Below are 26,144 nucleotides of genomic sequence, written 5' to 3' on the forward strand. Positions count from 1 at the left end.
AATACTCGTATTTCTCTCATATTGCACTACTAAGATCTTTCCGGTCTTAAAGCTCGAAGGCAAACATCAATTATTGATTCGCGCCCACATCAAAGTAAACGTATTATCGCACGAGATCTCGCTAAGAAGTCAACGGTGACCTTTCATTCAGGGTAAACGCCCGGATTTGTCCGTGCGCCCACGCGCATTCGGAAGGAAGGAACGTCAGCCACGGCACAAGGACGCGAAGGAGGCTGCGTGAACCAGCGCGCATCGCGAGGGGGATTTCATCCCCCGGAAAGCGATGTAGCCGAGCACGACCGAGGCCGTGCGGAGAGGATCGAAGCGGTCCGCGCGCCCGCGCGATCCGCCGGATCGACGATGGTGTGGGGCGGCCAATTGTCAGTCGCACGCCGGTCGTTGAATGGAGCGGGTGTGGAGACGCGTACAGGGTGCCGGGCGTCGCGGTGCCGCGGCCCGTTGCGGCTGCCCCGTGCAGCCGTGCCAGTTACACGTGGACCAACGCGCGAAGCGCGGCGGCGGCGGCCGCAAGTCCCGCGGCAGTTCTGGCGGCGGGCCCCAGACCATCGTCTGCGGCTGCCAGGTGCAGCCGTGCCCGGTGCATCCGGTGCTAATCAGGGTTCGTCGTACGCGACCGGCTGGTGCTGCTTCAACTGCCGCGGCCGCAGCCGCCGCCGCGACTACCGTTAGCTGCGACTGTCCGCCGGAGTCGCAGCCCTGTCCGCATCGAGGGTCGGCCGTACGAAGGGTTAGAAGGTAAATAAATGCGGCAACGTAATAGCGCCGGCTCTATTCCACTCTGTAAAGCCCCAGCTGTTGTCGCTGGGATCGATCGTAGATTGGGGTAGGTTGATGAGATTCCACTTATTGCTGTTGCGATGAGGACAGTGCACCGTCTCGTTCGGTCGATAGCACTTGTTGACCAATGACCTTTTGACGATAGATAATCGGAAAACCGTTGATACTCACGTATATATCGTAAGGAGGGAGGTGGGGGATGGGGGAGACATTGTGATAAGTTCTCCTGAAAAACTGTCATTGATGATTTCCTTCAAAATTTTGAATAACTTTGTTCGATCGATAAGAGTGAAAATAACGAGCAACAGTTATATAGGCCGTTTTATTATACCTCTTTTCATTACGGATTTTTTTAACTCGTGTCGTTTTAATTCGCGAAACTTTGGTAATCGATAATTCTTGATTATTAGCGTTAGTATAATAATTGATTATACAAACTCGCTCTACTGCACTCTGATCATGGAGAAAAGGGTGGGAGGCGTGGTGGAGGTCAGGAGGTAACGTGCTGTAGGTACTTTCGCTGATCGTACGCAAGTTTTAGATGAAATGAACGCACGTAGCTATATAGTTAACCCGTGGACCTGCCAAGGTTTACTCGACGGCCAAACTTGCCCGAGGTTGACGCAGCTGTTCATTTGTAGGGTAAACAAGGCGATTACTTTGTCTGAATTAATATGAGAGAACTGAATTAATATGGCAGAACTTCCGCCTTGGCAGAACCGTGAAACGCAACATTTAAAAGCATTTTCATGTCGACATAACGGAGGAAATCTTCGTCTGTCTGAAGAACTTGGGAATGCCAATTTGCGTGGTCTTTTATCTCTTCCTTCCGGGGAAGAGATAAAAGACCGCACTGCGATATTGATTTATAAAGTGCCACGTGCTACAGCGAATTATGCAGGAAATATTGTATATTTATTTGCATTTTTGCTTATGAATACCGTGAGCCTCTTATAGAGATTTTATTAAATTACGGAAACTTTTGTACGTGTACATTTATGGACACATTAATATGAATTTATCACGAACGAAAGTGTTTCTCGCAATTACATTGCAATTTATATTCTACACGATGTGTAGTACTTTAACTTGTATAAACAAATAAATACACGGGCAATTAAAATATTTGTAAAAGAGTTATTAATAAAAAAACGTGGGAAGTGGAGATTTAATATCAGACCGAGAGGAGGAAAATATTACATTGTGAAATCAATTTAGCAATAGGGTCAATTTAATTCGCGATGCAATTATCTGGTTGCTTCGAAATTCAATCGCAACGTAGCCGCATGCAAAACAAACAATCATAAATTCTTAGATTCTGACCAGAGTTTTCTTTTTACCTTTCTTAAATGAAGTTTCTTTTCAATTTTACAATATCATTTTGTGCCACAATACGCTAAATAAAGTTTCCAATAGTCGATAGGGACTTTCGCGATTCATTTTAAACGCCGCAGTCCGGCTGTCAAATATCTTGGGCGAAGTATGTCGCGACTGTTATATGAAAATCAATGGTTTCCAGTAATATCTAGACACTTACATAATTGCTTAAGCTATAGTATTTAAATCTCAGGTAGATCAATATGGCGCTTCGAAAGCAGCACCGCTTTATGTGACTCGAAATAAAAACTATATATAACGTTTTGGCGTAATTTTTAATTTAAATTCAGAAGCAAAAAAATCTCAGAAATAAAAGAACGTACTTCTCTTTTACTCTAATCGCTTAACTTGGCCAGTGTTCGCCATTCAAGTTCGCTTTTCACAAGTTTATACGATCTTCGTTACAGATGCGAGTGCGCGGATCGTTCCTGCCGGCACACAATCTGCGGCGCCGGTACTCGTCGCCGAGTGCAATCTTCCTCCTCTCCCGTTTCCTCCATGCAGCTGCAACAGTCACAGCAGCAGCAGCAGCAGCCGTGCGAGTGCGCCGAGAAATCAAACTGCGCCCACACAGGCGGCGGCGAGGCGCCGTGCGAGTGCGAGTGTGGCGAGGAGGCGAAGCCGTGCCCGCATACGATTAAAACGCGCCGTACGCGCCGCACGTGCACGGACTGCAACTGCAGCGGCACGCAGCCCTGCGGTCACAAGCCGCAGCCCGAGGGCCGTATCAAGCGGGTCAAGTGTCGCATGAGGCGCGCCGGCTGCGCGATGGCACGTTGCACCGCCGAGCTCGCGATGCTGCATTTGCACTGGGAGCTCGCCACCGAATGTGCGCCCTGCAGGCCGCGCGCGCTCACGCGACGGCTCTGCAGGAGGCAACAGAGCGACAACGAACTCTATCGCAGCAACAGTTTCAAGTTTGAACGCTTTGAGCGTACCAAGGACGAATGCGTCACGCCGCTCCGCAAACAGGTGAGTGTCCGCTTTTGGTCTTGCTTGCGAATGAGAATGCGGCGACATCGTGTCCTTAAACGGGATATCTCATCATTTTTTTACGGATACGAAATGCGAAGTAGTACGGAGAAATATTTTCCGAACTGTGACACATCATACATGTTGTATTAATAATAAAATATATAAAACAATAATTAAATTATTAAATATTAATAATAATATTTAATACTAGTATTAATGGTATTATTATTATTAATTTTTAATAAATTTAAATAAATAATTTTATTATAGCGATATTTTTATTAAATTATCTTATTAAATTAATATACAATTAAATACAATATAATATGCAATTTTTGTTTATTTTTATTTATATATCTCTCCTGATTAATTGCAGCGTAATTTTGCTGAACTTTATTTAATCAATATAATAAAAATGTATTTTTTAAAATGCATTCTGCTAAATAATAAAATTTATTTTTATAATGTAACCAGAGTAATTATAACACAGGGAAACAAAAAGAGAGATATCGTGTAAATGATCTATTGTTTCACTTAAATTACTTCTTAAGTAGGGTACAGAAACTGTAACAGGAAAGAAAGTAGAGATTCATACGGTGACTCATGTGAACATTATAACTTTGGTTCACTTTCTTGCGTATATATCTTATAGCAATAGTATTTCAAAGTTCAACAGTCTCTAGAGGATTGAAAAGTCCTATTACTTGACTTTATGCGCAGCCCTTACGTGAGTTCTGCAAACTTTGATGATATAAGAGACTATATATGGAATAACGATTGCAACATCGAAGTAATATCATCTTATGTCCATCACAAATAAGATCAATCAGCTGTGGATAAATTATAATTATTATTTAGACATTGTTATTTTATTTTTAATTTTGCGAAATGCAATTTTATCGGTCATGTAAAACTTCTTGAAAACTGACTAGATACTAATAGCACAAAAAATAAAGATTTATATTAATCATAAAAAACAGCAGAAAAATTTGATTGATTGCATCAAATTTGACTTTAATTGAGCCGCACGTGCTATTCTATATCCAGTAATTAGATACTCTTAGACACGCATTTCTGAGAAGAATATTTAATTTGAAAAAATGCAAAGCTATAACTCGTAGTCGTGATTATGACGTGATTCTCCGGTACTCGTTTTTATAGAGTGAAACTTTTTTAATGGATTTCGAAGAGTGGAAACGCAATGGAATTGCATTGCGATGATGAAATGAAAAGATTTAGTGAAAGATTCCGAAATCTATTATCTCAATTTTTTACGTCATACCGCGAATATTTTATGACGTTACCGCGTGCAATCAAGCGTTATTCGAGGTGGAGGAATTTAATAGACCACCTCGAGAATTCAAACAACATTTGCAAGTTTCGAGTTCATGATTTACGGTTTTGATAGAAGCTCATTTAAACTCATTTATGCGGTTATTTACTAGATTAGAAACGTAAGAGCTTGTGTCTCCAACGTGCTGCCTGTATACATATAAATGCGAGTGCTTTTAATATTAAAAGCAAATTTAGTTTATTTGATAATTGTGAATTTATTAGTTAAAGGCTGCTGTGTATGAGAATATTATTCATAATTATATTTCTCATGTCAAATTACTACAGAGAGGCGTTTTTTTGGCTAAATTATAAATTTCTCGTACGTTCAACACTACAGAAGTAGTACAAGTCAATAATAATCAGACAGCGTACGTCGTCGGTCATATTCGTTAGTCCGAACAATTTATATATTTTTAATATTTAAGATAAATAAAAATAATTTATTTATGTTATAAATTTTAAATGTGTGTATATAAATATCATGTAAATTTATCTTGTCGTTAATTAAGATTAGATACAATATTAATTATAAAATTTTTTTTATTTTGAGATTCTTAATAAATGTGTTTTATAAATTAATTTTGCGCGTGTGTATAAATTTCTTTTGACGCAAAATGTTTTCCAATACTTAATGTTTGAACAAGGTTTATCGAGTGTAGTAGCTGCTATGTATATATTGAAAGTATGTGGGTATCCACTGCAAGATCTAACGATCGTGTATAATCGTTACATGAACCAGAGGCCCTATGGAAACGTTTCCAGGAAAATTATGCTTTAATGGTTAATAGTGTTCATGTGGTACAACGTATATAAGAGGACCAAGAGAAGAACTTTTAGTAAACTTATCAATATATAAACATGCACGTGCAATGCTAAGTGACATAATACATTGATTTTTAAATGTATTTATGCTTAAAAATTAATACAAAATAGTTAACAGTAAAATTTAATAAATTAGAATATATGAATTTATATCTAATAGCATTTATAATCATTAACAGTTTATAATCATTAATAGTTTTGATGATTTTTTTAATTAAGTTTAATAGAGTTAGTAAAATTTTAACCCTTTTTCCATTCTTGATTCATTTTTATAAATTATAAAATTTTATTAATTTTTACTATTTACTATTTTTGTCATTATTACTAAAGCATGTATAATCCGTTGCTATCGTACTATATATTGTTTACATTGAATAAATATTTGTCAATATAAACCATATCCTAATATGACCAAGAAGTAAGGTCATTCTCTTAATTTAAATTTAAAAAATAATTTTTTTTCCTGGTTTTAAGATGATTAAAATATTATATAGAACAAAGAATAGAATTATGGTTAATCATAAATATTTTTGAAACACAAGGAATAATACTAAACGCTTTTTTACTTGCGTATAACTGTTACACATCACAAAGTTACGTGCTGCGCGAATACGTGATTATTTTTGACATGATTGTAAATGCTGCTTTATGCGTAGTTATAAAAGAGAATAATGCTTATGTGGCCACTTTGTAATACTGTAATACTGTGGAAATTAACTTTCTAGAACCAAGGGGTATATAAACTTTGTAAACTATACATATAAGTTTATGCATTTGCTCAGACAGTTCGACTAAGTAATGTGATGTTAGCAGTGTATGTCTATATATTATGCATGTTATTCCGGCCAACTGTGACAGTAAATATACCGCATTTGCTACGCGGAACCGTAAAGTTATTCGAGAATATTTATCTACGATACGATGAGACAGATTATAACATCTGTTACGTAACTAGAGTGGAAAATAGTCATTCGTCTCTGCGCGAATTTATCTCTGAGATTTTAATGGTAAATGAAAAGTTTTACTATTTCGTAATATAAAATTATAAAATGATAAAATCATTAGGTTTTTTTTACACAAATATTAGAATCAGATTATCAAAGATTGTTAAAATAAGATGCTCTTTTTGCAGTAGTTACGTTTAATTGGAGTTCGTATTTAATAATAATTTTCGTTAGAAATGAGCAACTGTCAGGTCCTTTTATGCGACAATAAAACGTAAGAGAGCGACATAGGAGCCTTCTCTCGGAAGAACAGCGGAAGCAGAAATGAAATTTCATTAGCAATGTAAATACGATGGCAGAATAAAATTCGGCACGAACGTTCTGCGTTCGCTCTTTCTCGAGAAGCAGCCGCTTCATTGCAATTGCAACTCGTCTTCTACTTATTCGCAAAGTTTCTAATCTTTGCTATACGGTAAAAATGGTTTTGCTAAAGTGTCTAAAAATTTAGCTAGATATAGATCATTTGAAAATAATTTTGTTAGACCGTCAAAATAATTATGTAGACCGTTCAAAGCTGGTTGCTAAAATGTCAATTTTTTGCAGCCTTGCGCATCATGTTTGAACGTCTATCATAATTATTTTAATGATTCAAATAAAATTATTTTCAGATCCGTATCTAGCTCAATTTTTAGATATCTCAGCAAAATCGAAATTCTTTCAGGAAAAAAATAAATGTCATAACTTTATAAGTTTGTCTATATTTTATTCTGATTTTCTCTTTTTCGAATTACAGCTTATGAAAAAATCTTCTTACATTTTCAATTATCTTTTTTTTATTCGTAAATTTTGAGATCATGTAGCCTGGTTTTTGATGAAACTGTGCGTTATTTTATATTTTCTTATCACATTTTCAAAGTTATTAGATGTTATAAAGAAAATGATAAGATTACGTTTTTCTTTAGTAGCTTTATTTAAATGAATCAATAATATTTACTTTATCGAAAATATGTAAAGAATTTTGAGAGCACCTACTATGTACAACTCTATGTACATTCCATTGTTATTACTTATCACATATTTGTTTTTACATCAAAAAAATATTTTTTTTTTATTTTAAGAACCAATAATTAGAAAATAAGGATAGAAATTGAAACAAAGGATAGAGTATAATTGATCGATAGAATTAAAAGTATACGGATAGGATTGATTTAGACCGAGTTATTTGCAATCCAATCCAGATAAGATACCACACGTGTATAAACGCCGGGATACTCGGTATCGGCGCAACCTAGCGACCAAGATACCAATCCAACGAGTTTTCCATTGACAGTCAATGGGCCACCAGAATCACCCTGGAAGAAGCAAATTGCCGCTTCAAATTTAAAATCTCAATCTTGTTTGTATTTTCTTCAACAGATTTAAATATTCAATTATTTTTAAGAAATCGCGATTTATAAATTACTACTTGAATATATTAAATATTTATGCAATAGATGTTTAAAATTTCAAATAAAACTTACGTTGCACATTCCTCTTTGATTTGACGGATCGTATGCGCAAACTTGCGTGGGATGAACAGTTTTTATTTTCCTGTATATAGACTCACAGTATTCTTGATCAGCGATGAAAACGTTGACTCGTTGTAGCTTTGTACTGATCGGTCCGTTAATCTATAATTTCGTAATAATATTTGCAATTTCTGCTCTCAAAGTATAACATTAATTTTAAAAATTCAAGAAATTAAAAAAAATGTATGCTCTGTATAATTAATAAATACAAATTAATAAATATAAATTATAAATATTTGTAAATTTGCGTAGCAATTGTGACATATTTGAAACGGTGAGACTCACCCAGAGCAGACCCCATCCCGACACAACAGCGATATCATTAGCTTTAACTACGTCATCTTTTGATGGCAGAGGAACATGTCCTACGGTGACAAATTTTACAAAGGGAGTTTTCACCTGAAATACAGTTTGATATTTATAATATTTGGCTGAAAAAATTTTTTTATACCATGCATACCTTCAATAAAGCAATATCGTTGTTCCAAGAATTAGACATGTTATAATTTTCGTGCACAATAATTTTGACGACATCATGCTGTGATTTCGGATTATTTAAGTCGTTGGTGCCAGCAACAACTTTTATCTTTTCGGCTCTCACGCTACAACACAAAATTGCTCTTTTTGTTTAAATATATAATACATAAGTGTGTCATATTTCTTATATCGACAAAATAATGTTTACGAGAATGTATGAAAAGATTTAAGAAAACAAAGACACTTCCAAGCTGAATAAGTCACAATAACATCAAAATGAATCACGATTGATCGAAAAGTGACTTATTAATCATTTTGGAATCATTTTGATATTATACTTATTACTCTTGTTCTGCTTGTGTTAGTGCTTAAAAGTTTTAACAAATCTCATGTTTTTACTAACACTTTTGTTTTTTTATATATAAAATATAGATTTACAATATGTTTTTTTTTTGGTTGTGGAAGTATTTAATAAAATTTCAAAAAAATTTTTATAAACAGAAATTATAAATTAATTTCTTAAGTAGTCAAATATTATGTACATGTATGTTTAAGGAAAAATATCAGTACTATTTTTTTATTTTATAATTACAATTTGCATACTTTACACTCATAGTCTTAATCAGGCTTGTGTTTAATCTGACTCTCAATTCTTAATGTAAGATATTGTTCATATATTGCCCTTTTATTATTGCCCTGTTAATCATCTATGTAATATTCAAATGTTTATACCTAGCGTGGACTTTGAAATTAATTTTTCTTTTATACAATATATATATGATATGTTTTAATTTGAATACTTCCGTGAAAAAAAAATATTTTCAAACTTTTTGTAAAAAAATGAAATTGTTAGCTAAAACATAAGGTGTAATAAAACTTATAAACAATAGTTTATATTAGTGTGAAATATAAAATTACGTATTAAAAGTAATAATAATAATAAAATTACTCTATAATGCAGTGAGCTGCCGTAATAACGTAGTTATCATTGAGGATTGCTCCACCACAAAAATGGAAGGAAGAATGTTTCATTTGAAGAGAAATCTGTGAAAATTACATGTCATTCTAGTATTTGTGCATTTGTTATAACATTTTCATATAGGTACGCATTTAATTGCAATGGAAAATATTTATATATTTTATATAATATTTATATATTTATGAACCTATAACTTGAGAAATAATATGTTACCATTATTATTTTTTTTGATAATAGGCATTATTTTTTGTGATATATTATATTTTTATAATAATAACGAATTTAGCCGTTACTTTAATTTCCTGTTATTTTTATATCAATTTTTATCAATAGATTCGTGATATCTTTCTTTGGTGATTGGCTAATTCATTTACTATCCAAGTTTTATTGCTCAAGTTTTTTGTGTGCCATTACTTTTTACAAAAAGTCTTTATTTTTATAAAAAGGAACGGTATGCGAAATTAGTCAGTTTATATAAACATTTTACTTATACTAGTATCTATTTATTTCATAACGAATGTTTTGATAACACGCACTTGATATGGAATTTCGCCTGCTTCAGCATTTTCCCCACCCACAATCTTGGAATTAAAGAGTGGAAGAACTCCAGCTACAATAACATTATGTTATTATTACATGCAAAATGAAACTTAAAGATTAAAATAGCCAATCTTTATATGGAGAGATTTAAATATTTTTTAAGATATAATAAGCAATAATTTGTTTCAGATGTATTTTAAAATAATGAATTTTCAGATCTTTGTGTGTGTGTGAGTTAGCAATTGTTCAAGGAAATTTAATCGAAAGTTATAAAAAGCAGTTTTGCGACTCTTTATTCGTATGTAACAATCTAATTTACACACAAATTAAAGAAAATTATTTATTTGAATAATACATCACACAGTAAAGCAATTTTTCCCCCAAATATTTCTAAGTTAGCCATATTAATTTGAATGCACTTTAACGAGTGATTATCAGTCGTTCCGAAAAGATCACTCACCATGACAGAACGTCAGAAAACCGAGAAGACACAAAATTCTCAACGCCATTGTACACCTATTAACTGAAATGTTACTTGAAGTCATATCGAATTTATATTCACCCGTTTATTTACTTTATCCCACTTCCATATAAATAATTGACAAGATTTTTTAAGACACTTAGATTAGATAGATGCACTTACATATTGAAGATATAATACGAATTGACGGTAGTTCGTTGATGTCATCAGATTTTTTAAGACACTTAGATTAGATAGATGCACTTACATATTGAAGATATGATACGAATTGACGGCAGTTTGTTGACGTCATCAGATATCACAAATTCTGTATAACTGTCTTTTGGTTATAAGAAATTGATAGCTTGTTTCGTTCAAAATTTGTCTCTACAAGTTTTATTATAATATACCTGGGAGAGAGCGTCATATAATTGATCATGCTGCGATTAGCCATAATCACGTATAACTCTCGTGTTGAACTGATTCATTAACCATATAGATAGTGGATGCTCTGAAAAGAATTATCAAAATTCTGTGAATGAGGAATGGACATTTTAACGACTCAGTACTTTCACAATAATGATAGCATTAAAGAGTTATTTTTTTTTAGTAGCTAATGAATAATGGTTACGAGTTACTTTTTACAAACAAATCTGCCAATCTGGCAATATGATCAACCATCTTAAGCACGTTTATATTCAGTCACTGAAATTTTATTTCTTATTCTTTTCCTGTAAAAATGTTTCTTTAATTCATCACCCGTGTATATTAATCGATTTCATTTTACCTCATCTTTTTATTGAAAATATTAAAATTAACGACTTAACGATTTAAATATTTATATTTATTTAATCACGTCGCATTGATAACTTTTTATAATTTTAAAGTTTTTTTACGATTTTTTATTTAAGATATGTTTGGTAATACAATTATTAAGATTAGATATTTAGCATAGTGATTAAAAATAGATATAATTTATAATGTGATTAAGTTGACAAAATCTATTCAAAGATGTAACTTTTACATTTTAATAATTGTCAGTTGTATCAATATTGAATTTGATACAATATCTTATCACTACATAGCTTCCAACAAACTATCATCATCGATGTTGACCAACAACATTGACCACTAATCGAGAAGACAAGCATTGATGTGTCAAAAATGTCGTAAGACGCGGTCCCATAGCACGTGACTCGCCTAAGCTCGTCCCAAGTTCGTCTCGCAAATTGGCTAAAATCGCGGTCCCATGACACGTAGAGACTCGTCGAGCCATGACAGATCATGGCTCGGTGAGTTTCTGCGCCCCGTGGGAACAGAGTGGCTCGCTATCGTCCGTGATAAATCGCGACGGCTGTTGTACGGAATGAGATATCACTCCAATTGGGCTAAATTTAAACTTTAAAGGTAATATTGTTAAATAAATATTTACAAAGGCTCCATTTGGATTTTGTATAAATTTATAAGCTAAAAAATAAAAAAAAATTATACAAAGTGTTTGGTAATGACCGGATCACCTCTAACGTTTCTTAAATAAAAATTTATAATTTTAAACTTTGTATCAAAATATCTCCGCTCATAGGCTATAAGAAAAAAAAAAAAATTAAAAACACTTTTATTATATAATTCAAACCCAAACTATCGATTAAGGCGGGTATTCACAATCGAATCTTATTTCCAGATCGTCTTAAGTAATGTTTTAAAATTCTAATACGGCCCTGTGATTGATTGATGATATCTGAACAGTACTTGAGACAATCTTAAATATAAGAACTGAGTATATGAATACTGGCTTAAATTTATTCAGAGGTTGGACTTAAATTATAAATTTGAATTAAAAGTATTTTTATTTTTTTCTTTTTAGATTTGTTCAGTCGTTATTGAGTTCCGATAATCTTTAAGTCGCCAGCTCACGTATATAATAGGGAATCTAAACGCTGCGTGTTTACTTGGCGCGAGATACATGTGTCTCTTGATCAATTAAGCAATAAACGTTTTTAGTTATAAACAAATTAAAACAAGAACATAGGATTTTAAACTAATTGAGCCGCACATACACTAAGAAAGTTGTTTTAGGCAAATATTGAGTACATTTTACCTTGCAATGTATATAATTTATTAAGATGAAAATTTATACATAGCTTATTGTCATTATACATGTTTTATATAAAATCTTTTATATAAAAAATTCTTTTTTGCTGTTTTAAGAAGGAATATTTACAAAATTCTACAGAACAAAGGACATAGTATAAATAATGGAATTATTTACATAAAAGTGGGAAAATCCAATGATTTATAAGCATTTTTTAAGGAATGTAGATTAGATATAAATCAGTTATAAACTAGATATTGTAGATGTATCGATACAAATTACAATAATTAACTCTATATCAAAATCTTTTTGAATTTGATTTATGATAAGTGATGGTACTTGTCGCGTGGTAATTCCTCACCTTCCACGTCTTCTCGGGATTAAATGTCTTCTCTAGATTAAATTCATCAGTGGGTTTTTCTAAATGAGTCAATAATATTTATTTTATTGAGAATGTGTACAGAATTATATATATCTCGAAATTCTTTTGGATTCGATTCGTGATAAGTAATTGTCGTGATAATTGTCCTCATCGCGGTCTTTTCAGGTAGATTAAATTCATGAGCACTTTTTTTATAATAAATTAAGATTATTTATTATTTAATCCTAATACAAAATTTTAAAGATTATTGTATACATTTATATATCTACACGTACATGTACAATTAATTATTATCACACATTTTTTTTACATCGAAGAAATATATTTCTTTTCTACGATTTTAAGAATTGATATTGTAATTAGAAAATTATATAGAGAGTACATGAAAAACAGAGTATAACTCAGAACTCGAGACAAATGAGCTGGTTTATACTGCATTCTTTTTAATCCAATTCAGATAAGAGATAACATTTGTGAAGACAGTAGGATAGTCAGTGCGAGCACAATCTATTGCCCAAGACACTAATCCAACGAGTTTTCCACGAACAGTCAATGGGCCACCAGAGTCACCCTAGAAAAACACGATGCTTTTTTCAAATTTGATGTGTAAATTTCGTTTTGTGCACTTTCTTTATTACGGTTTTAAATATATTCTTGAGAAATCACAGTTTTTAAGTTATTATTACTGATGATATTAAATTAGATAGACTGATGTAGTAGAAATTGAAATAAAAATTGTCATTCAATGAAAATCTTACCTGACATGATCCTTTCTCGAATGTCGGGTCGTTTGCGCAAATTTGCGTGGAATAGACATCATATCTTACTTTACGATATATGGACTTGCATTTTTTGTGATCAGTGATGAGAACGTTGACTCGTTGTAATTTAGTAGTAGTCGGTCCGTTTACCTGCAATTTTGTAATAATGTTTATAATTGCTGTTCTCAGAATAACATTTATTTGTTTTTATAAAAAAATATTATAAATATATGATACATAAAAATTACAACTTTATTACACACACACACACACACACACACACACACACACACACACACACACACACACACACACACACACACACACACACACACACACACACACACACACATACATTTGCAATTTTGGGTTTTTTACGTAGTTATAGAATATACAGTACATTTAAAAAGAAAGAAACTTGCCTTTTTGCTGCCCCATCCCGACACAACAGCGACATCGTTGGCTTTAACCACGTAATTCTTTGATGGCAAAGGAACGGGTTTGACAGTAGTAGAATTTTTAAAGGGAGTTTTTACCTAAAAAACATTTTTTTTTATTGATTTATAATTTTTGAATTAAAACGAAAGTTATGAAAGTCCTAATTTTCTTGTGTGAAAAGAAATCTACGGCATGCTTACCTTTATTAAAGCAATATCGTTAACATAGGAATCAAATTCGTTATATTTTGGATGCATAACAATTTTTACGACGTTATGTATCGATTTCTTAATATCACTTAGATTGATGATGCCAGCAACAACTTGTATTGAACGTGGGAACATGCTACAACATAAAATTTAAGTTTTTATTTAAATGTGTAATACAGTGAATATGTCATATTTTTTATCGACAAAATATTTTACATAAATATATAATACATAGAAAAGTTTAGTAGAAAGATATATTGAAAGTGTGTAATATATGACATTAGTTTATTAAAAATAATAATAATAATAAAATTACCCATCAACACAATGAGCTGCCGTAATAACATAGTAATCATTCAGGATTGAGCCGCCACAAAAGTGGAAGGAAGAATCTTTCTCTTGAAGAGATACCTGTGAAAATAGCACATAGCCTTCTAATATTTACGGACTTGGAATTATATTTTCATGTACATTTTAATTATTATGGAAAATATTTATATGTATTTTTGTTATGATACTTACATATTTATATTTGAGTATTTTACAGGTATACTAGTATCTATTTATTTCAATGAACATATATGCTTTGTTAACACATACCTGATAGGGAATCTCGCCTTTTTTAGCGTCTTCCCCATCCACAATTTTGGGACTAAATTGTTGAAGAACACCAGCTACAACGTTAAATTACTATGAATATACAAAAAATAAAGTCGAAAGAAAAAGTACGGAATCTTCATAGGGATTTAAATTATAACAAAAGTAATATATTTTGTTGCAGATATATTTTAAAATATTTAGTAAATTTTTGAATCTTTAGATGAATTAGTAATTTTTCAGAGACGTTCCAACGAAAATGATAAAAAAACAATTTCGCGATTACTTTACTTCTTTTTATATTTAATATCCAAATTGATTGACGAATCAAAGGCCGATTTGACTAATTCACGGTAAAATGATTTTTTGTAGGTATTGCAAAGAAAATTATATTAATTTGTATTCACTTGAACGAATGATTATATGTCAACCAGTGAAAATCGTTACTCACCGTGAGAGAACGCCAGAAGGCTGAGAAGACACAAAGTTCTGAACGCCATTGTACAATTATTGACCGAAGTCTGTTTTGAAATTAAATTGATGTGAATTTATATGCACTTGTTTCTAATTGTGTCTCCCCACTTCCATATGAATAATCTACTGATCGATAAGTTTTCTTAAGAAAGATTAAGTAGATCAGATATGAAGTAGTACATCACAATTGTATTCATATAGATTGTAGTAATGAATCATGTTGATAAACATGTTATATTGTGTCATTAAAATTTTATTCAAACAATGCTCTTTCAATTATCAATAGGATAAATATTTCTTTTTAACAGCCAGCCTTATTGGATTTTTTATTAACCTTGTTGACTTAGACTTTCAAGAAGAGTAAAGTCATTGACCTTTCTTGTCACTCAGTTAATAAAATACGTACAAGTTAATAAAATAATAAATAAATTCTGATTGAAATATGAATTAATAAGTGTGTGTGAAAAAAATCAAAATTATTTTGATCTTGGTATATATTTATTAGAATTGTAACCCAGAATATATTAAAAAGGAAGCACAGGGGTTGAAAGGGTTCTTTGCACATATATCCTAAAAATTTTAATCTTAATTATAAATTAGAAATAGATTTGTGGATTAGGTTATATTTTTTCTAAGCTAAGGAATAGGATCTTATTCCTCTCTCTCCGTATTTTCTTTCCAATTCTTTTTAATGTCCAATTATAATTAAAAAATGTGTATGTGTGTGTGTGTGTGTGTGTGTGTGTGTGTGCGTGCGTGTGTGATTGCAAAGATTAAAGAGAAATTACGAATAAAGTTGTCAGTCACAGTTAAAACGTGTATAGATCATTTCTACTTTGGAAGTGTCATTAGAAATAAGAGCAACATGTAAACACTGCGCGGTCACGATATATTGATTTTGCAACACAGCCGAATTCTATCTAATCTTTTGCACTAATCTAATGGAGCTATATCAAGATCTCTGCGGATTTGATTTATGATTGACGGTAATTTCTCATCGCGATTTTCTCAGGCAGGATAAATTCATGATTTTATATTTAAATAAATTAATAATAAGTATTTATTTCACAAATGATGTGTACAAGATTTTCAAAGTTCCTACTATGTACAGTTGTATTTTTATGTATATAAATACTCTATCGTAATCAAACATTTTTTACATTAATGAACATTTTTTTTCCCGCGGACTTAAGAATCAATAATTAGAAAAAATATGAAGGACAGAGTTCGCATCATAGGTGGAAGTGAATAGCATTGGTTTAAACCGCGTGTTCTTCAATCCAATTTATGTAAGAGGGAACATTTGTGTAGACGGTGGGGTACTCGGTACTTGCGCAACCCAATGCCCAAGATACTAATCCAATGAGTTGTCCATTGACAGTCAATGGGCCACCAGAATCACCCTGTAAGAAGACACGCCGTTTCAAATTTGATATCTAAATTTTGTTTTGTTTATTTCCTTTATCCCAATTTAAATACTTTGTTATCTATTAAGAGACCGCAGTTATAACTTATTGTTGAGGATATTATTATATTGTCCGAAAAGTTCACGTGACTTTTTTAAGTAAAATTTATTACATTTTTTTATATTTATATATTAATCAAACACATATGTGCCATTCTGTTCCATGTCTTGTGCCGTGTAGCGCGGATTATTTTCAATTATTTCTGCAATTTGAATACATCTACTACTAAAAATTTACTTGAATGTTTTTAGTCTTCGATGCTAAAATCACCACGTTTAAAACAAGCGAACAATTTCTGAACACTTCTTTCTGTTACTGCATAACTTTCGTAAACGGCACATATCTTTTTTATTGCCAATAACAATGTGTCGAAAATATATCTTATTTTCTTCCATTTTCAAATGGACATAGAACGAACAAAACTGGATCGATTTAAGTATTTTTATGTTTGACAGACGCGTTGAAATGCCACCTTTCAAAATCTATATATATGTTATAAGTTAAAGTCACTCGTATAGGTATACAAGTTTTAATACTATGTTGAAAAATGGCAAACTTTTCGGACAACAAACAGATAGATCAATGCAATAGAAGTTGAAACATTAAAAACTTACGTGGCAAGATCCCTTTTCTTCTGACGGATCGTGCGCGCAAACTTGCGTAGCATGGACATTATATCCTATGCCGGAGTACTTCTCTCTACAGTAATCTCGATCAGTGATGAGAATGTTGACTCGTTGCAACTTAGTAGTGGTCGGTCCTCCTTGCTACAATTTCGTAATGATATTTATAATTTTTGATCTCAAAATAACATATTAATATTTTAAAATTGTTTTGTTATGCTACATATTATAATTAATAAATATAAATTATATTTGCAAGTTTTTATTCTCGCGTAGATATTACAGATTACGATATTTATAAAACAGTGAAAGAGTCTTACCCAGAGCCTGCCCCATCCTGACACAACAGCAATATCGTCGACATTAACTTCAAAATCTTGCGGTGGCAGAGGAACATGTCCGACGGTGTTAGATGATTCGAAGGGAGTTTTTACCTAAAATATAGTTTGATATTTATAATTTTTGGCTAAAAAAAATTTTTTAATACATGCGTACCTTCAATAAAGCAATATCGTTTTTCCAAGAATTAGACGGGTTATAACTTTCGTGCACAATAATTTCCGAGACTTCATGCGTCGATTTTGGTGTAGTTAGGTCAATGGTATCAGCAACAACTTTTAGTCCATTGGCGTTTCTCCTATAATACAAAATTTAATTGCTTAAATTTTTAAACATATAATACATAATTGTGTCATATTTTTTACACCGGCAAAATAATATTTATACAAATGTACGTGAGCAAGTTTATTAGACAGATAATGTGATCCGAAATTAGTTTATTAAAAGTAACAATGATAATAGAATTACCCATCAACGCAATGAGCGGCCGTAATAACATAGTTATCACTCAGGATTGAGCCGCCACAAAAGTGGAAGGAAGAACCTTTCTCTTGAAGAGATACCTGTAAAAATCACATATAGCATTCTAGTATTTGATATGTTAAATATTTTTATGTATACTTTCGATTGCAATAGGAATATTTATATATTTGATATGATATTTATATATTTATTAGTATATTTATATATGCTAATATCTGTTTATTTCTTTTTATTTATATTTTTTAATGAATAAATGTTTTAGTAATATGTACCTGATATGGGCGTTCGCCTTCTTTAGCATCTACCCCACCTACGATCCTAGGATCGAAAAATGGAAGAACTCCAGCTGCAATGATAAATCATTATTAAACGTACAATGAAGTTAAAGAGAAAAATACGTAATAATCTTCACAGGGATATAATAAGAAATAATTAATTTTTTAGATGTATTTTAAAATAGTGATTTTCGTATCTTATCTTTGCAAATTTGCAATCTTTCAGGAAACTTTCATTCAGATGTAAAAAGCAATTTATAAAAAAACAAGTTTTGATTGCTGTATTTCTTTGTTTTTACTGATTGAATTGACGGACGAGAAAAATTATTTATTTGATAATATTCAGCAAAGCGATTTTTTTCTTAAGATATTTTTAATAGAATTATATTAATTCATTTAAACGAATGTGATATATTACACTGAACACAAAAAAATTAATTTTTTTAATTTTAAGGTTTAACAAATTATTTTTTATGATTTGGCTGTTAAACACAAATCTGGACGTAATTGGATGTAACTTGTTAGCAGTTAATTCGAGAAGATCATTACTTACCATGAGAGAACGCCAGAAGGCTGAGCAGGCACAAAATTCTCAACGCCATTGTTGTATATTCACTAACCTCTGAAACCTGGTTTGAATTCACGTCGTCGTGAATTTATATGTACCCATTTCTTGCGTCATCCCACTCTCGTTTAAGTAGTCCAATGATTTGATTTTTTTTAAGACATCTAGATTAGATAGATCAATTATGACGTAATATGTTGGAGAGGTACTGATACAGATTGCAGTAATCAAGTGTCTTGACAAATATTATATTATTTTATTGGAATTTTATTTAACAGTTTCTTTTAATTCGTTTCGTTACAATTTGATGCATATTGGTCAATTTCATTTTGTCTGTTTTTAATAATTTGCAAAAGATATTAAAGTTAATGATTTAAATATAATTATATTTATTCAATCAACATGATGCATTAGTAACTTTTTATTTTATTTTATTTTATTTTAAAGAATTTTTGGAAATTTGGAAGAATTTCACTTCAAGTGAAAAATTATACCAACAATATTGTATGACTGTGCGGATTAGATACAAGTTTATACTTATTTTATTTAGAACAGATATAATTCAAATTAGAATTAAAAAAGCGTTGTCTTTTTAATTATCTTATCGCTCGGTGAAAACAATAATCAACGTGTCGATTACAGTCTCGCTGTCTGATCTATGACGGATTTGGGTTTTCCCGTATCTCTTGCATCTTTTCTGATTTCTTAATGAGATTAAAAAGAATATCATGGTTCTTTGAACGATATGATAATCTCATCATTTCCCTTTTTTATAGTTTATCATTTAATGAATACATAATGAAAGGATTCTTTATAGCTCAATAGACAACATTATTTTTTATTTTTGCGAAAGTAAACGTGATTAGGATTAGAGTTATCGCTTGTACTAACTTGTTCTTGAACGACTTATCTTATGTTCAATTGAATACAGTAGACTATGACGGATTTGGGTTTTCCCGTATCTTTTACATCTTTTCTGATTTCTTAATGAGATTAAATTGTGATTAAAAGAAATATCATAGTTCTTTGAACGATATGATAATTACATTAATTCCTTTTTTTATAGCTTATTTAATGAATACATAATGAAAGGATTTTTTATAGCTCAATTATACTCTCATCATTTTTCTGATTTTCTCTACTTTCAATTAAGAAAAATAGTTTTTTCATCACATTCGATACATGATATCATTTTAAATTATACGCAAATCTGTTGGATTATATGTTGAAATATTGAAGAAATTTTTTACAATAATTTTTACATCAAACAATTCTGTTAAGAAAAAAAATTATTTTAAAAAGATGATGGGATAATAATTTTGTCAAAAATGGTAAGTTACGCTGCATTAAAAACTTTAATAGCCTCCTATTAAAAGTTTCATGCTCACGGCGTTAATTTTAGTAGAAAGTCTCGCGAGGGATAAAGTTTCGAGATTATCTTTATAGCTCGCGAATTTTTATATTAAAAAATCCTGACAGAGAGGCCATCGAAGGGATAAATAAGAGACATTCGATTGCAAGTCCAGCATAGTTGTGGGTTGTTAGAGTTTCAAGATTCAAAATTTATCTGCGATCGACGACTTCGTGCCCTGACCGTGTAATCGATCGAATGGACGAGTGAAGCTTTGTCGATCGAGATCACTAATACTTTACGTGCGTAAACTTACAATCGTGCTCGTTTAGCCTTTATTGAACTTCCTAGTAACGCGTAGGAACTCCAAATAAATTTACAACTCATGGAATTAGTTAACTTTCAAGCTAATTTATAGTAACGAATGCTGTTCGTGGAATTTGTAATCACGGATCGTGCGTTTTATCGATAAAAGATATTGCGATACAACAAAATTAAATTAAAAAATTTGATGTTTAATTTCATCGTTATTTACAGTTTAATTCTTCAATAATATTTTTTATTTTTCAATAATATTTTTCTTTGGGATGTTTGTTTATTTTGTGAAATCTGTACGCGGCATCGATGAGAGTATTTATCAGATTTTAATAATACATTATATTTTCTAATATATTTATGATTGTGTTGCGCAGATACAAATGAAATTGTTTCAACTATGATAATGGTAACTCTATTGCGAGATAAAAATATTTTTAGTGCGACGAAGAATGACTAAATAATTTTTTTCTCAATATGTTTATAAAATATATCGGGCGTGAATCAAAATTAGTTTTCTTAATTACATATCTTAGATAGCACGCTATTTTATTAGGTCATCTTATCAGGTACAATTTATTTCACTATCATTCAATGTTTTACGAAAATTGTTTGACACAGAATAAGTGTCATGATAAACGTTCTTATTTTTACGGTAGGCAGGCACGTAAAATGAGAGTATAAATGGCACAATTGACACAGAAAATTTTATATCGTTGCGCTGGGGCATTTTTGAGGTCTGCATACAAATCTTCATTTCGCAAATTTGCTCGTTGGGCGTGCGTTACGAGCGCATATTGTTTGCACAGGGAAATCTGTTTCCTTACGTTGGTGAAGTTCGCTGTCGCATGTTTTATTCAAGAGTCCCTTTTGGAATATCGGTTGTTACGAAACTGCGAATAGAATAAAAGGTTCGAGAAGGTTGTCCGGGAACAACGGACGCATCTCGCGCGAGCGCTCGTGAGAATTCGAGAACACGATTTTTCCTTCCACGCGCAAAATTGCCAAGATTTTCAAACAAAGCGAGCACTTTTAGAGAAAGGAAGAATTTATGAGAAGAGGTACCTACAAAAAATATGCATTTTCTGGGCTATTATATATTTACACGGGGAGAAAGAGAAAGAAGTGTGCATAAATTTGTACTTTGTGATACGACAATATCATGAAATGTCGTTTCGCGCTTTATGTAATATATACACAGAGAAAAAGATTTTATTGGAATTAGTATTTCTATTTATTTGACTAAAAGTTGTTTCATCGAAACATTTATTATTTGACATATGCTTATAAAACATTTTTTATTTGAATACAAATGTTGTTTCATTCAAACATTTATTATTTGACGAACATAATATTATTATTAATGGTACCTATTGATTCAAAACATTGTTTGGATATAATAAAATTTATTAAGTCCAAAAAAAAATCAATTTTTCTTTGTAATGTTACATCGTGTTTCATTACGTTGATAATTTTTATTTACGAGTATAAATTTAAATATACTTCTAAATAAAAGAATAAATTAAATAATAATGAATTTTTTCCCATATAAATTACTAAAAATTATTTACTTTTGTAATTGAGCTGTCTTTATTTCAATGTTTAATTTTATGTATTTATCGAAGAGTTATTTGAATGCGGCTTGCTATTATAAATCTACGTTTAAATGAGGTCACGTTGGTGATTGTCTCGCGGCTGTGACAGAGTAAATACGTTTATCAAAACGTCAGAACATCGGCGTCGGAGTCACGGCAATTTTCTTAACAATTGCACGATTTATCGAGGTACATTGAACTTCGACATTACCCTCGCTGAAGCGTCAAGAACGGTTGAACAAATGCGTGCGGTACTTACGCGCCTCTCTCTCTCTCTCTTTTCTCGCACCCTTGGAAAAATTGTCGTGGCGTCTACATATTGCGATGCTACGCGCATGACCTGCCGCGATAAAAAAGCATCGATTGCCAATTCGCGTAAAATCTCAGATCCGTCTCAGTGCGGATATCGACGCCGCTTATTAACGCCCAGCGCTCGTGGTGTCATTCGTACGACTTTTTGATATGAAACGCGCGTTTGTGTTCTCTTTTTCTCTCCGTTTCGCTCCATTCTCTGCGAGCACGACCCCCAAGATCGATATTTTATCTTTTAAAGATGAAAACTTTATCTTTATCTTTCAGGGGGAAAAACAGAGAAGACGTGACGCATCTCATAGTCATGGTAATTTTAAACGATGGTAACACGCGCGACAAAATGCATCTTATGCATTCTTTAGTATGAAAATGTAAAGCGCGATTTAATCTTTTAAAGTTAATAACGTTAAATAAACGTTCGTTGCCTGCACATGATTTGTCCATAAAATTCATTTAAAGTGCAATTTTTTACGCTTTCAATTAAAATTGTACATTTTTCGTATCTGTTAGTCAGTATATCGACGAGACCCTCAAATTTATTGATCAATATACCGCACCGTTTAAAAACATATAGAGGGGCATTATTGGTTTGTTTAAATTGCTAACGGCGGAAATATGGGGGCTACGCATGAGTTACGTCGCCCCGTATACAAAATGATAATTGAATTTGTTGAATTGACCAATATACATATAGAGGATCGATAAATTTATTAACGTTTGCTGCAACTGCCCTACGTATGTTTGCCGGACTAGTAAAACGTTAATCTCAACGCAGTGGTGCATGCAAATGGAAGATCGTTTCAGATCAACAAGTATTTCCTCGTGCATAAACTGCATCGGCATATTTCGCACGTTCGTGCCTAATGTATCATAAACTGTTTATGTCCTTACGCCGACGATGAATAATGCGCAATATTAAAGTTCTCTCGTTACGTGCGTGCGCGGGCGTATTAAAGCGGAATAAACAAACAGTTCTTAGTAGTTCCGCGAAAATATTGCGAGACGTTAATCGCGGCACCGCTGTAATGTCGCGTAACGCCTCCGTAATTAGTCAAGTGCAAATTACGGCTGGTGCGTTCATGGCAAGTTAGCAGCGCGCTACAGGGGGTAAGTTAATTATCGTCAAGGCGACGGAGCAGATTATATGAATAATCATGATCGTGTGTGCGGCAACTAATTATAGAGTACGGCTGTGAAGCCTGCGACGTTATCTAATGACTTTACCGATGACTCTATCTAATGACGTTACATAGCAGTTATTATATTGTTATTCACTCTGCAGCTTTAATTTTTTTTTTTACGGCCAGCTGATTTAATTCCGCGAAACGAATGCAAAAACGCAACAAGGTAATTTAGACGACGTTCTTATCCTAGCAGACCGTTTGAGTTAAAGGGACATTTATTTGTAAAAAGAAAGGGTTGGGTATTTTAATTACACCGTATTTGATTACGGGTCTTTTTTATTTATGCAATTTGCAAACGTTTATGTATAGATTTTAAGTACAATATTAATTTAACACAGATAGACTCTTATATTTTATTTATTTAATTTTATAAGGATCCAGTATTTTTATATTTTTTAAACGCTTATTTCTTCAATTCTGGAATATTGGTTGATATTCACAAGCTTCTAACTTATAAATAAATAATAGATGAAATAGCGCGCAAATTTTGAAGAACATGTGTGCGTAGTAAATTACGGAACTTTGATACAGTGATTAATGAAAATTGTAATACAAGCATATTTGTAAGACAAATTAGCAATGCAAATGTGCTTGTATTACAAATTTCTTGCTTAAATTACTGCTTCTGATATCTACGCAATCTTTGTGTGCGTCTATACTGATAGCTTTATCATATTAGCAATCAATTTAGCAAGATATAGTATAATCTGGCGATGATAACGTTTTGGTAAGATAAGAAAACCATTGTCGACGGTACGTTTGTCGCGATGAAATAAAATAGAAAAAAGTATGAATCTAATCTAATATACTCGGGATTTTCGAGATGTATAAATTGGCGAGTCTTAGTTCATACAAATAATGAATTCAAATTTATATACGTCGCTCTTTTTGATCCAGTCGACATACGAAGACACACAGGTGTAAACAAACTGGGAAGAAACAAGAAAACACAAGGTTCTCTCTATGATATAATCTCAAGTTTTTCATTAACGATTAAGGGTCCCTGCAAAAGAGGTTCAAAATGGTTTCTGTTAAAATAAAAATAAATAGAAGAACGACTTGCGCATGCATAAAATGATTAAAGCTCGCGTGACACTTATAAGGCAAACCAGCTTTCGCAACTGTTGCTTCTTCTTTTAATTCTTCGTTCGTAATATTTCGCGGAAAATATTAATCAATTATTTTTCATAATCTTACCTTTATTTACCTTATGTTATTTAACGTTTAATTTCTTTTATATTCCATATATATTAAAATGCAATCCGGGGCCAAGTTTTTATGTTTTATTTTTATTTCGAGTTCATTTATACAACTCAAAATTTGCGTAAAATATAGTCATACAAATAGAAAAAAATTTTATTTATTAAATATAGTATCTTTAAAAGTGTTATTTTATAAAAATTTGTGTCAATAATATTCGGTTAATTAGATTTGTTTCAAATTCATTTTTGAGAGAATTTTTATTATGTACAGATTTATCATTTTGTTTTTTGACAATAGTTCAGTAAATATTAATGTGACATAATTCTAACCAACATCAGTTAGCTATAGAGTTCTACTAATCACCCTATAAGTAGAAGTTATATTGAATATATAAAATGAACGTAATTTACAATTTGCTAGAGAGGGGAAAAAAGAATGTATTTATGGAATAGCAGGGAGATTGTGGAATACTGACAACTAATGTTATGCTAGGCACTTTTATTTATAAAAAACATAAATTAATGATTTTCATAAATTTTATAAAACAAAATTTTACGGACATTTTATAAAATATATTTTATTAAAAAAAAATTTCTTTTTAAATACGTAAATCAGCTTTATAAACATTTACATTAAAAACACAGCTTTGAGTGTTGCAAAACAGTCAGTGTCTACCAAAATCTCGTCGCTTCCATTACCGCATCCATGATTCTATGACGAAGAAATTGTGCGCTGTTTTTATCTAATTAGTATTAACCGTCAGTCAATGTGGCGTACGCCCAGGAGCATCATAACCCATTACGAAAGCACCTGGTTGAGTGACCTTTCAATCGATAGCGAACAGATGCGAAACTGCATCCAAGGCGACGTTGGCTTGGCTCCAGATACTTTGAAAGTCTTGTACGTGCTGATAACACTGCAGACACATAATCTTTTTTTACGATGCAAATTAAACGCCCCTTTAACGGTGAATTTTGAATATTGCAGTCATAATTTGGACTTTTAAAATCTTAGATTATCTTTCTTAAACGTACAGAGGTATCAAGTCTGCGATAAGTGGTAACATAAAATAAAAAAAAATTAATGTGATATTTAAATAATAACTCTTGTTAACGCATTGCCATTCTTATGACATTACTACTCGATGTTTAACTTTTTCAATTTTTTGTGAAAAAGAAAATAATATTTATTTGAAAAACTCGTTA

At 32.0% G+C, this 26,144-nt stretch overlaps 4 protein-coding genes across 4 annotated transcripts in view; 1 reads left to right on the forward strand and 3 right to left on the reverse strand.

Annotated features, from left to right (window-relative positions):
* The first annotated feature begins 379 nt into the window (after positions 1-379).
* LOC105200923 overlaps positions 380-26,144 on the forward strand; it is a 203,611-nt gene continuing 177,846 nt past the window's right edge. The window contains exons 1-2 of the mRNA XM_026130237.2: positions 380-756; positions 2,583-3,147. Of these exons, the coding sequence (XP_025986022.2) occupies positions 404-756; positions 2,583-3,147 (918 nt within the window). The 5' untranslated portion in view covers positions 380-403. The remainder of the gene's footprint in view (positions 757-2,582; positions 3,148-26,144) is intronic.
* Positions 7,094-10,360, reverse strand: LOC113002966 (chymotrypsin-2). The gene is made up of 7 exons (XM_026130244.2): positions 10,276-10,360; positions 9,812-9,885; positions 9,246-9,340; positions 8,280-8,421; positions 8,105-8,218; positions 7,772-7,921; positions 7,094-7,603 (listed from the first exon to the last, which is right to left on the reverse strand). The coding sequence occupies exons 1-7, from the start codon at positions 10,358-10,360 to the stop codon at positions 7,460-7,462; spliced, it is 804 nt and encodes a 267-aa protein (XP_025986029.1). The 3' UTR covers positions 7,094-7,459.
* LOC113002968 (chymotrypsin-2) lies at positions 12,936-15,316 on the reverse strand. The gene is made up of 7 exons (XM_026130248.2): positions 15,206-15,316; positions 14,758-14,831; positions 14,474-14,568; positions 14,149-14,293; positions 13,933-14,046; positions 13,508-13,660; positions 12,936-13,320 (listed from the first exon to the last, which is right to left on the reverse strand). Exons 1-7 carry the CDS (start codon positions 15,252-15,254, stop codon positions 13,177-13,179), a joined length of 774 nt encoding a protein of 257 aa, XP_025986033.1. The 5' UTR covers positions 15,255-15,316; the 3' UTR covers positions 12,936-13,176.
* Positions 16,266-19,093, reverse strand: LOC105200928 (mite allergen Der f 3). The gene is made up of 7 exons (XM_026130249.2): positions 18,968-19,093; positions 18,412-18,485; positions 18,125-18,219; positions 17,813-17,954; positions 17,638-17,751; positions 17,309-17,461; positions 16,266-16,631 (listed from the first exon to the last, which is right to left on the reverse strand). The coding sequence occupies exons 1-7, from the start codon at positions 19,014-19,016 to the stop codon at positions 16,488-16,490; spliced, it is 771 nt and encodes a 256-aa protein (XP_025986034.1). The 5' UTR covers positions 19,017-19,093; the 3' UTR covers positions 16,266-16,487.

This window comes from Solenopsis invicta, chromosome 2 (assembly GCF_016802725.1).
Source record: "Solenopsis invicta isolate M01_SB chromosome 2, UNIL_Sinv_3.0, whole genome shotgun sequence".
NCBI classification, from domain to species: Eukaryota; Metazoa; Arthropoda; class Insecta; order Hymenoptera; family Formicidae; genus Solenopsis; species Solenopsis invicta.